The 11,493-nt window shown below is 28.4% G+C and overlaps 1 protein-coding gene across 1 annotated transcript in view; it reads left to right on the forward strand.

Annotated features, from left to right (window-relative positions):
* Window positions 1–9,072: 9,072 nt before the first annotated feature.
* The window catches only part of LOC100164098 (cathepsin B-like cysteine proteinase 3), a 4,214-nt gene continuing 1,793 nt past the window's right edge, over window positions 9,073–11,493 (forward strand). The window contains exon 1 of the mRNA XM_001948150.5: window positions 9,073–9,299. Within this exon, the coding sequence (XP_001948185.1) occupies window positions 9,183–9,299 (117 nt within the window). The 5' untranslated portion in view covers window positions 9,073–9,182. The remainder of the gene's footprint in view (window positions 9,300–11,493) is intronic.

Below are 11,493 nucleotides of genomic sequence, written 5' to 3' on the forward strand. Positions count from 1 at the left end.
CATAATATGTAATGGTAAATATGTAACTAAGAGTTCTTAATATTAATATTATATCGTCATCGTTGTCATGGAAATAAGAAAAAAATGTTGTGGTTTATCATGTACAATTTGATTAGGTAGAAAAATAAAATAATTTTAAAGTTATACAAATTTAAAATTTAAGAACAAAATTATAGGTAAACAATAATTTGCACTTTTTACGACGACAAAGATATTACTCATAATAATATAGTATAGCTATTATACAATATTATACATAGTAGGTAGATATATATGTATACCTATATGATAGGTCATAGGTAGGTACAGTTATTAATAAATATAGTACTCATTTAAATCTTTAAAATCAGCTGATGATGGAAAAGTATAACATACGTCACCGTCCCCGTCTGTGTATTTTCACTTGTCATACTCACTGTTGCTGTCATCAGCTGCTATCGAAGGTAACACTTTTAATCCATATTTACATGGGTAAAAATCATCATCCACCTGGTTATCATCATCGCTGTTGTCGTTACCGTTGATTTTGTTGTTACGATCATTAAATCATAATAATAAAAGTAAGAATTGCCTTGTAGATATTAACCCCCTCCCCCTCCAGTGCTTTACCAGTATTTCCACAATGAGTATAAAAATATCGGTTTTAGTAAGTTTTCACGTGGAATACATACCGGTAAGCGGTTTCTGCATATTATGTAAGATGCCAAACGAAAAAATACACTCGTAGTTAAGTAATTCAAACACCAAAAAATACAACCATACGTAAGTTCTCACAGTAAATTCGTAAGTTTGAACTTAAATTTGTTAATTTATTTGTTGCAAAAAAATAATCGAATTCAATTTTGAATCCATAGATAGGTAGGTAAGATTATTATTATTAATTTATACATACATTACAAATACCAATTATATGGACTGGATTCAATTAAAAATTGGATTATACTTTTTTATGCAACACAAAAAGAAACAAATTTTAATTACATTAATTACCTGTTATATACGTGTCACGTGTGGGAACTTTTATATTCACCCAAAAATATACCTACTATAAGTTTATACTAGGTTATTGCTAAATGCATGAAAAATCCAATCGCTTGAAGCCGTCTTAACATATAAACTGAATGCAATTATAGCCACTATGTACCTACGTAATATATATGTACCTAATATAACCTGTAATAGCCAATAGGTACCGAAATTTAGCACCAGTCCAATGTGGCGTCGTCCGTTTGCCGCTCAAAGTAACATTTTTACCTTTTCACCTATCCCGACTGCGACCCGTAAATATTAGGTAGAAAATACTTATTTTAATTTTGTGAAAATAATAAGTTTTAAAAATCTACCTCTAACACTATAATTTAACACTAAAATAATTAAAATTTTTGACTAGTTATTGACTACCAATTAATTGACATAATATTCATTTTATTTCATATATTTTTGTATTGTTAACAATTATTCTACTCTTTTACTATTTATAATATGTATGTACCTACCTATTATTTATGATGCATTTTAATGAAAAAATATTTTATAGATATTTTATTTTATTAATTATATGTTATTTGTGAATCAATGTGTGTTTGAACGCAATCGGAATACTAATATTTGGGATAAAATACGGTATAACCTCTGTATTCGGTCCGCAATCGGAAATCTCTGGTCTAATATGCGACCTACAAACAACTATCAATCAGAATCTATGGTGGTGAAAATATTATAAAAAATAACTAGGAATAATCAACAATATGGATTTTATTAAATAACACAGAATCGACACACAACATAGGTTATAGTCTATAGATAAACGATGTACCTATGTAATTTGCCATGTATTATAATAGCATTAGTAAAAATATAGTTTATTATTTAAAATTATAAAATTTTATAATTTGACATTCGTCTTGGTGTGAGGAGGGGACCTGCACTAACGGGGAATCCTGACTACAAAGTATTTTCCCATTCATGAAATAGAGAAATATGTTTATTTTTGTGTTGACATGAAGTAGTGGTGTATTGTCATGGTATATGTGAGAAATGTAAACCACTGTGGGTTTTTTTTTTGTAATATTAATAGATATTTGAAATTATTTACTAGCTGATTTTAGTTTTATTTTCGATTCATGAACTATTTCATTTTTTTTTTGTGAGGAAGAATCGTCGAAAGCTTAATACAATGATCCTCGTATAAGTTGCTTATTCAGAAATAAATAATACATCATACGCAAATTTGTATAGCCTACCATTAAAAACAAATTTTCAAGATTATTGTTTGCAAATTATTTTGTAGCTAAAAAGTGCATACAATTGTATTATTCATACCTAAAAGATTGGATAATTTAATACGGACACAGTATTAAATTGTATGAGTGACTGTAGCTAATATTGGCTGGCAGACTATATTCGCTCAAATTCGTTTTTCATAAGCTAAAGTTAACTTCTTTCATATTCTGTACAATTTTATGGTGACATTATTCTATTAATATAATATAATAATATATAATAATATATATAATAATATATTAATAGAATAATGTCACCATAAAATTATTTATAATTTATTAATTATTTATACAAGCATATAATATTAACGTACAATATGTACTCATAGGTAAAGGGGGCTGGAGCAACCATTTTTTTCATACATTTAGCTCAATAAGCGAAAGAAAATTAAACATACTTCAAGTAGCTCGATTTCAATTTCTATCTACAACTAAGTCAAGTATAAGTTTATTTTGGTAAAAATATAAACTTACTATGAATCATATTATTATATTAACTAAAAATAAAGTCGTAAATATATTTCCGAGAAAACCTATAAAATAGACTAACGAATACGCTCATCTTTTCAAAATTAATTTAAGTCGATCGTAGCAAGGGGGAATTTTATTCATATTATGGTTACATCAAATTTCTGTCCTACAGCCGGAGCAAAAGTATTTTCTTCGTGTTCTTTGAAATACGCATGCGCGTATGGGTGATAGAACATTTCGTCGCGAAAAGTGCGATAACGGTTTACACACACTAATGTTCATCTTCTTCTCACACATTGACACAGCCAAAATGTACATGTAATATTAAATGCCTAAACACTACTCCTTAAAACTTGGTATGCTTCAGTCCCTTAAAAATATTTATTTTATAATACATCGTAAACAATAGTTACCATCAATGTCTAATGATTTGAAGCTCTAAGCAAATATTCTAGTGCGAGTGAATTTTGTTGGACAGGTGAGTACAATAATTGTCGAATAATTTCTCGTTGACTTACTTTGAACAAATATGAAAACTCTCGAGTACATTTTGTAAACATTTAGTGCATTAAAAACCATTCATGTTGCATATGTATGTAAAATGTACAAGGCACAATACTCATAGGCACAATTTAGGTTAAATTTTAAGGGGTTCTAAATTCTCGTCGATCAGAGTGGCTAGTGGAAGGCTACGCCCCAACACGGCCCCACTAACCCCCTCCTTTTATTCATATGACTTCATTATACTATAAGGCACCTATATAATATAGCTTACTATGTAATATTAATTTAGTAGGTATTTATTATTTTACTACTTACTTTACTTTATAGACATTTATTTTAACAATATATTAGAATTCTTTATAATGAATTACAAATGTGTTATATAAATCGAGATGGTCACTTTAGATTCACACTTGTCTCTGTATCAAACAGATTGACTTTTTGACGTAATCGTAATAAACTTATCGTCTTATAAAGTCTTTGGTAATAGTAAATAATAGTGCCATAGGCGCAGTTTCAATAAAAAAAAACAGAAGCTGCTATTTTCTGCACATTTACAATAATTATGAGACAGTAATGGTATTTTTGAACAAAAATTTTTTATACGTTAAAATAATTTAACATTGAACATTTGGCAGAACTAATCGGAAGTGTGAGTACCACCTGAAATGTATTTACTTATAACAACTTGTGTGGATTAGGATGTATATTATTTTCAAATTATATATTTTTTAAATGTATCAAATCAAAATCTTTAAACTTGGAACTAATTGGTGATAGATATTATCTACGTACGTACCTGTACGCATAAAAACTGTGCTCAAAATTAATTTAATTACAATAGTGTATTATACGTTAGGCACCTATCTAACTTACGTATAATTTAACTACCTATACCTACTATAAATTAATTAATCATATTAACTACTAATGACTCATACACTTAAACATTTTGAAAAATTGTCATATTCATATATTATATAGCCTATAATATTATAATAATTGTATACGCATGAACATTTATCAGCTGACAGTAGCGTCAAGTAGTTTTAAAGGGGTTTGCCCTGGGTTAAAACCTAAACCAATTTCATGTGAATTAGAAGAAGCAACCCTAAAATCGATAAAATATAATTTACCCGATGTTAAAATATATTGCTCGTTATTTCATTTATTAACAAATTAAAAATTAAATTAAGAATCATCGAATGCATAAAATTGTGAATGATTAGGTATAACAATCTAAACTTATTTAAACGTATTTAAATAATATATAATATTTCACTAAAAGAAAACTATTAACTACAAAATTTAGCATTTAAAAAATTATGTTTTCTTTCAGTTAAAATATAGTACGATTTGTAATTTTTGTTAAAATATGTATTGAAATATCTTAAAAAGTCTAAAAATATACATTTATATACAATACAAATACGTGGATTAAGAGGGCTGGAGCAACCATTTTTTTCATAAATTTAGCAAAAGAAAATTAAACATAGGTACTTCCAGTAGCTCGATTTCACTTTTGAAATGTAAATTTAGTTTGTATTCTTCTTTTCGAAGTTTGCTTGGCTGTGGATTCTTAAATTTGTCATTTCATCGCTATCTACAACTAAGTCAAGTATAAGTTTATTTTGATAAAAATATATGCTTACTAGATATACATCATATTAATATATATTAACTCGAAATAAAGTTGTAAATATAATATATTTAATATAAAATATTATTAAAATATTATTTCCGAGAAAACCTAGAAAATAGACTAACGAATACGTTCATATTTTCAAAATTAATATAAGTCGGTCGTAACAAGGTGGAATTTTATTCATCTTTTGGTTACATCAAATTTCAGTCCTACAGCAGGAGCAAAAGTATTTTCTTAGTGTTCTTTGACATGCGCATGTGCGTATGGGTGTTAGAACGTTTCTAAGAATCTTAGTAAGCCTGATTTACACGTTACCAGTCAGCGTACCAGTTAAAGTCACCAGTAACTGAATGCCAGCGACTGGCAACGTCTAAACATAACCTGCCAGTTATTGGAGAAGCCAGTGAGGCACTAACGCGCCAGCAGATGTCATTGCCAGTCAAACAAATATTTTTGTTTTGCTGGAGCGTTGCATTTCCTTCCACTACAATTTTGCTTATCAATAGTCAATAATTAATGATAAGATAGAATATCAAGCACGTGCGTTTAATTTAATCACGAATTTGCTATAAAAAATCGAAAACGCCTAATCGTTGGAATGAAGAAACAACTTTAAAATTTGTTCAATTGTACCGCGAAAATGAAAATCTTTGGAATATGTATATTCCTGAGTATAGAAATCGTGATGCCAGGAGTGCGTCAATGCAATCTATCGCTAGTGAATTAAATATTCCCAACTTTACTATGAAAGACGTACCAAAAAAAATAAAATCTTTGCGGTCAACATACTATTTAGAACTTGCGAAAGTTGAAAAAAGTAAGGCTATTGGCGGAGGCACTAGTTTTGTTTACAAACCTCTAGTTCCGTGGTATACTGATATGAGCTATATTATGAAGACAGTAACGGTGAAAGAAAAAGAAACCAACAGTAATTTGGTGAGTAAACCATAATTCAGTTTTTATTCGTTTATTTAAAAAAAAATTATTTTTATACTTAATACCTTATACTCAACTAACAAATAAATATTAGAAAAAAAAACACATTTTAAGTATAAATATTCGCAATTTTTTTACAGTAAAATATTATATTAATATTTATACATATAATATTACATTTATTATATTTACTATATCATTCTATCTTGCCATTCAATTGCTTACTCTCCATTGAAATACTTTTTATGTGTTTCTCTTACTTGTTGTGCAATTTTCTTTGGCCTATTGTAATTTCTTGTACGCAAAATACTTGTACGCATCTTAGATATTTCAGACCTCCACTCCCCCTGTACTATTGTAGAATTTACAATATCTTCATAGTCACAACTTCCAGGTGGTGTGTAAGAAGCAGGTGAAGTTAATCGTAACCAGTTGTGTATAGCACATGTAGCTTTTACTATTTTTATGGTAGTTTCAACTTTTACTGCTATAGGCTGACCAAAAACACGAAAGCGACTGGCTAATATACCGAAACCATTTTCAACAATTCTCCTGGCTCTACTAGTTCTGTAATTGAATTCTCTTGCTTCCTTAGTCAAATTGATCTTTGAATATGGTTTCATAAGGTAGGTGTTTAAGGGAAATGCATCATCACCCACTAGAACTCCTCCTTTGGGTAATAACTACTCATTTTCCAGTAAAGGATATAAGTCACACTGTTGAAATACAACACCGTCAGAATTTCGTCCATAGGATCCGACATCAATATAACTAAAGCAATAGTTGTGGTCGACTATACCAAGAAGAACAATACTGTTAGTGCCTTTGTAATTGTAGTATTCACTCCCTGCACTTGGAGGTGCTTTAATTACTATGTGCTTTCCATCAATAGCCCCAAACATCAAGGAAAGTTCCATCTTTCATTGAATCCAAGTTGAATTTCCTGCCATTTTTTTAAAGTTGGCACCTGAAAAATAGTACTTAAGTTTTATAGTAGTCAAAAAAAATAGAGGATGAAAGAGAAGATTGAAGGTCATAACTGACGCTGTACAAGAGTTAAACAATTTGAATCAATCAATGAACACATCAACAATATCTAGGGAAGACGAGTGTGATATCATGGGTAAACATATAGCTATTCAATTGCGTGGGTTAACAGAATACGACAGAGTACTAGCACAGTATGACATTCAAAAAATTCTTATGAATTACCGGTTGAAAAACATGAACAGGCCATCATCATCAATAACTACATTTTCAAGGCCTAATAGTGCTGCTTCTACTATAGAATCAATTCCATATACACCGCAAACATACACAAGTGAAGATAGTACTACTACGGACATTATACATTCAGCTATAGTTTATAGTGATATAGGTTAGGTATAATAAGTTACAATTGTGATTTCATTTATTTGTTTTTATTATTTAAATTTGTTATAAAGGTTAAAAATGTATGTTTTTTTATTAGGTATAATAAGTTACAATTGTGATTTCATTTATTTGTTTTTATTATTTAAATTTTGTTATAAAGGTTTATCATTGATGTTTTTATTATTTAAATTTGTTACAATTGTGGTTTAATTTATTTGTTTTTATTATTTCAATTCATCAAATTTAATAAATCATTTACCTTATTAAAAAAAAAAATTGTTTATACTTACTTTTATGCAATTCTTTAAAACTGAATATATGGAATCACACACATCAGGAATCATATTTGAAACGGAAGATTTAGAAACACGGAACATAATTGACAACATTCTGGAATTCATTCCTGAAGCTAGAAATGTTAATGTAATTTCTAGCTTTAGCCTGGCTGGTAGAGCGGCGCGCATTAAAGTGTCATCACGGATAATGATTGGTCGTATCATAATCAACAACGCTTCAAATTGCTCTGGCGTTAGCCTAATCACAGATTTAAATTCTTGTGGGTCATTGTCATGCAGTTCTTTTATGATTGTCTCTGATGCTCCACATTTTTTTTTATCCATCCAATCTCTTATCCAAACTTTTCGTTTTTTCTTCTTCGATTCCTCCTCACATATTTCCAATAGCTCGTCACACAACACTATAGAAATAGAACGCACTGCTTTTTCAAAAGCAATGCTGTAAGCTGTTTCTGCCATAATGAAATTAAAGTACTGAAAAAAATGTATTCTATGCTATAAAGTTTACTATGTTAACTGCAAAAGCACTACTGCCCTAGTTTCACAAATTGATAGCACAATGCAACTATTATTAATAATATTAGCTGGCGTCGTGTAAGCGATGGACGCCAGTCACCTGCCAATTCCAGTAGTTGGCAGACGCCAGTGACCTTCCAGCTACTATGCCAGCAACTGGTATCGTGTAAATCAGCCTGCATTAATACTACATTAATACCTGCATTCCGAACGATTATAAATCAATTAGAGCTAATGACTACGGAAATGAAATAATACGATAAATATTACGACAATACAAAATAAATCGTAAATCCGGAATTCAAATTTTGTCGCGAAAAGTGCGATGACGGATTACACACACTAATTTTCATTTACTTTTCACACATTGACACAGCCAAAATGTACATGTAATATTAAATGCCTAAACACTACTCCTTAAAACATGGTAATGGTATGCTTCAGCCCCCTTAAATAAAGAAAAAATATAAATGTAAATTTATATTATTTTTAAAAGTTTTATTTTTAATAATTTTAATATTATAATAATATCAGTATAGGAATATCAAAATGTATAATGCCCAATAAAATAGAAAAACGCAAAATTATGCCAAATAGGCAAAAAAAACCTTCAAATACCTATGCAAAAATATGCAAAATAAAACTTCACATACTTAACCATGGTATAATCTAGCAATAATTAACATTAAATATTTTATCGACATAGAAATTTTAATAGTATCAAAAAAATAATTGACAAATAGTGTTATTGTTTTTTTCCAATAAATAACCAATAAACGTCTTTAAAACTGTGACGTTAGCTATTATTGCGAATACGTCATCGAATATAACATCTCATTAATTGTATTTTGTCATTTAAAACTAACAGGTGTACTTATTTGTGTACAAGCTACTAACATAAAACTCACATATATTTGCGTACATTATTTTTTTATACCTACTGATATTATATGTTTATGTATTATAATGAAAATTTGTCTAATTAAAAATATAATTGAATAGCTCTACATTAATATGGATCTATAGGTAGGTATATAAGGTTAGAACCGGTCTCATTTAGATTAGTAACAAAGTCTTACTGTTGTGCAGTTATCTCTATAGTCTATATAGGTTTTGTTGTTGTATCGGATATACTTTGTGCATTTATTAATTAACATCATGGCTAAAATTCTATTTTTGATGTCCATAATGCTTCTAAGTTGTTACTTAACGGAACAAGCAAAATTATCACGTGATAATATGATCCAAACAAACATAGAAACTAATACATTGAAGGTAAGTAAAATATTATCTTATATTTTAAAATATTTTTATATACAATACATTAACGCCTGTGATATTATATTCTGATTACTAACGATTGTTATACGATACTTCTGTGTTTAGAATTTAGATTCTAGAGACTGTGCGTAGGTGCATACGGAATGTTATGACATCATTGCAAAATGTAATAGTGTCACTTTGTTGTATATTATTTTTTATAAATTGTAATTATACGGTTATACCCCATCATGGCTTAGGTACGAGTAGTAATGAAATATTATATTTTAGTTTTTATTCGGTTAAATAAGGGTGTATAATATTATCAGCATTATGTTTTGATTAATATTATAATAAAAAGTCACCGAGTACAAATATGAAATAATCACTAATTTTTAGGTAGTTGGTCGATAATTTATTTATGATTACCTACATGTTCCGATGGTTATGTTGAAAAATATTTTAAAAAGGTTTTTTTTTTTACAAATAGGTACCTATATAATATTATGTATTAGTGATAAAATAAATATAAATGTTCCAGACAAATTAATTTAATTGATTAACAAAAATACCGATATTGAATAACAACATTTTCTTTTATATACATTTAACATGTATGTAATAATGTTTTTGGACTTCCTATATAACCATCAAATCAGCAAGATTGGGCTTTTCACGTCCTGTTTGATTTTCAAAATCCACGTTTGAGCATTCAATATTTCCTTAAAAAAATACAAATTTTGGCCATAAAAATAAAAAGTAATTTATGCCTTCTTTAAAAAATTACAGTATACCTAAGCTATATATATGGCATATTATATTACATTACCTACCTAGAATACATGTTAATAATATTAAAAGAACCCATGTTCTGTGTGATTTGACTTGTCAAACTTAAGTGATAATCAATAAAATAATATTAATAAGTTATTATTAATAACTACCTATGCAACATTTTATAAAATACGTGAAAACAAATATGTATAATAATAAATAATTATTAATATTTAATATTCATAAGATATTAAAATAAATAAAATAGGTCGGTACTTAATGAACTTTATGTTAAATCAAATTATATATCCTATCGAATTCCCAAGTACCACTCTGCTGTACAATTGCCAAGTGTCATTGTATTGGATGTATTAAACTGTTAAATTATATTATACAATTATTATTGTATACGAAAAACAATTATAATATTACTAGGTAGTTAGGTGCATTATACTTTTATGATATCATTGTTATTAAAGTTTAGTAGGTTGAATTAATTATCGCAAAAAACTTTTAATTCAAAAATAATATAAATAAAAAAATTGTTATTCTTTTTTAAAGGGGCTATCTCATTGGAGGTACACCCCCAAACATATCCATGTATAATATTATATATTTAAGTATTTATTGTTATAATTATTATACGATTAAATACTTACGATTTAGGTACTAGTTAATTATCATAGCGTATTCATCCACAATGTATCGTATTATACATATTACATATTACAACTAATATAGCTTAAGGATGTGTAACCTTCCTTTCATACATTCTTAATTTTAATGTTTAATGTAAGTTTTGGACAAAGAAAATACCTAACTTAAATAAGTAAATTAATAGGTAGGTATGTATTATTGAAAAAAACAGAAAACAAACCTTTAAATACCTAATTGTTTTTCTTGAATAAGTAGATACACGACAAGTAGGTACCTATATATTTACCTTAACTTAATGAATGACCATGACACTATAGTAAAAGTACTTATATTTAAGATAACTACCTACTTACTTATTCATTTTGATGTATCATAATTTGATATATAAATTGTCTAGCTTAAGGCTCCTGCAAATGTGTCATTTTTAAGGAGTTGTGTTTAGGCAATTATTTCGTTTCTGCGATTACTGATCGTCTTAGTGTGTGTAGTAAATGATCATTAGAGTGTGTATACTCCTCTACCATCACCCGCGACCCACATCAATTTACAATACATTGTTATTTCTTATCTGGTTTGTGGTCGCACGCACGCAAATGCACAAGTCATATTATGTCTATATCAAAATATTCAAAACCAATTTATGGACGTGTAATAGCCGTCGCACTGACAAAAATTAAGGTATTTCTAGTGGTTCGATTTAAAAAATGTAAAGATGTTTGTATTGGTAAACAAATTTACTTTGCTTCGGTCGGAGTACCTTTTAAATTTTAGTGAATTC

The sequence above is a fragment of the Acyrthosiphon pisum genome, chromosome X (genome assembly GCF_005508785.2).
Source record: "Acyrthosiphon pisum isolate AL4f chromosome X, pea_aphid_22Mar2018_4r6ur, whole genome shotgun sequence".
NCBI lineage: Eukaryota > Metazoa > Arthropoda > Insecta > Hemiptera > Aphididae > Acyrthosiphon > Acyrthosiphon pisum.